Below are 977 nucleotides of genomic sequence, written 5' to 3' on the forward strand. Positions count from 1 at the left end.
GGGGGGAACATGCGGATCTGTCCTGGCAGAGGAGGGAGAGCTTGTACCTGAATAAAACCTGGTCTTAAAGGTGCCACTGGACTGTTTTGGACTGGGTGGTGGTGGTGGGGAGCTCTGCAACTTACCTGGCTGTTTCTTGCTCTGACTGAGGGCTGCTGGGAGCAGGGGGTGAGGCTTGTTGCATGTGCCCGCCCCCTGGGCTCTTTACAGCTGGAGCTCCGCTCCTGTGCGCTCCTGCAGGAAATGACCCCTGCACAAGACCTATTTATATGTATTAAAACAGAAAACCTTTGTAAAGGATTGGAAATGGATACATAAAGGCAAATCAACAGGTAGTAGATGTATACCTTTGGCTTCATTTGTGAGCTTCTCTTCAGCAATTTCCTGAAGATTTGCATTCAGTTCCCGATTTAGTTTTGCTCTTGCCTCTTGCTTGTCCTTCTCTCTTTGCATTCGTTCCACGTGCAGTGTTTTCAGATCCACTTTCCCCACGCTAGTGCTGCTCCTTTTCTCAGGGGACTGAATTTCTTTTGGGGGACTCTGAGAACTGCGAAGTAACGGTTGTTCCTGGGTCTCACCATCTCCCTGAGGTAAGCTTGCGGCAGCCACTCTCTTGGAAATGCTTATGTATCTCTCTTTCGCTTCCCCAGTGCTCACATGCTGCAGCCCATATTCCTCCGCCCACTGGTGGACAAGCAACCTGTCGTGAGCATTTAAGGATGACGGGAAATCCAGCTGTGTAGCACTACTCTTCAGAAAGTCCAATATCCTTGCTTTGTGTTCGCTTTCTTTCATCCTCATTTCCTGTGTTGTAACTCTGGCTGTGCTCGGCACAGAACTTTCCACTGGTCTCTGACCAGTCTGTTTTACTGACTTTTCTTTTGGTTTCTCACCAGTCTGTTTTACTGACTTTTCTTTTGGTTTCTCACCATCCACCTTTGGAATAGGTGGAACAATGACTTTGGGTCTCACTCCCT

The 977-nt window shown here is 48.6% G+C and overlaps 1 protein-coding gene across 1 annotated transcript in view; it reads right to left on the bottom strand.

Annotated features, from left to right (window-relative positions):
* Positions 1–977, bottom strand: part of IGHMBP2 (immunoglobulin mu binding protein 2) — a gene marked incomplete at its 3' end in the record, with an annotated part of 137080 nt that overhangs the window by 14112 nt on the left and 121991 nt on the right. The window contains exon 14 of the mRNA XM_015412828.1: positions 348–968. Within this exon, the coding sequence (XP_015268314.1) occupies positions 348–968 (621 nt within the window). The remainder of the gene's footprint in view (positions 1–347; positions 969–977) is intronic.

This window comes from Gekko japonicus, unplaced genomic scaffold (genome assembly GCF_001447785.1).
Source record: "Gekko japonicus isolate JY-2015 unplaced genomic scaffold, Gekko_japonicus_V1.1 scaffold1149, whole genome shotgun sequence".
NCBI lineage: Eukaryota > Metazoa > Chordata > Lepidosauria > Squamata > Gekkonidae > Gekko > Gekko japonicus.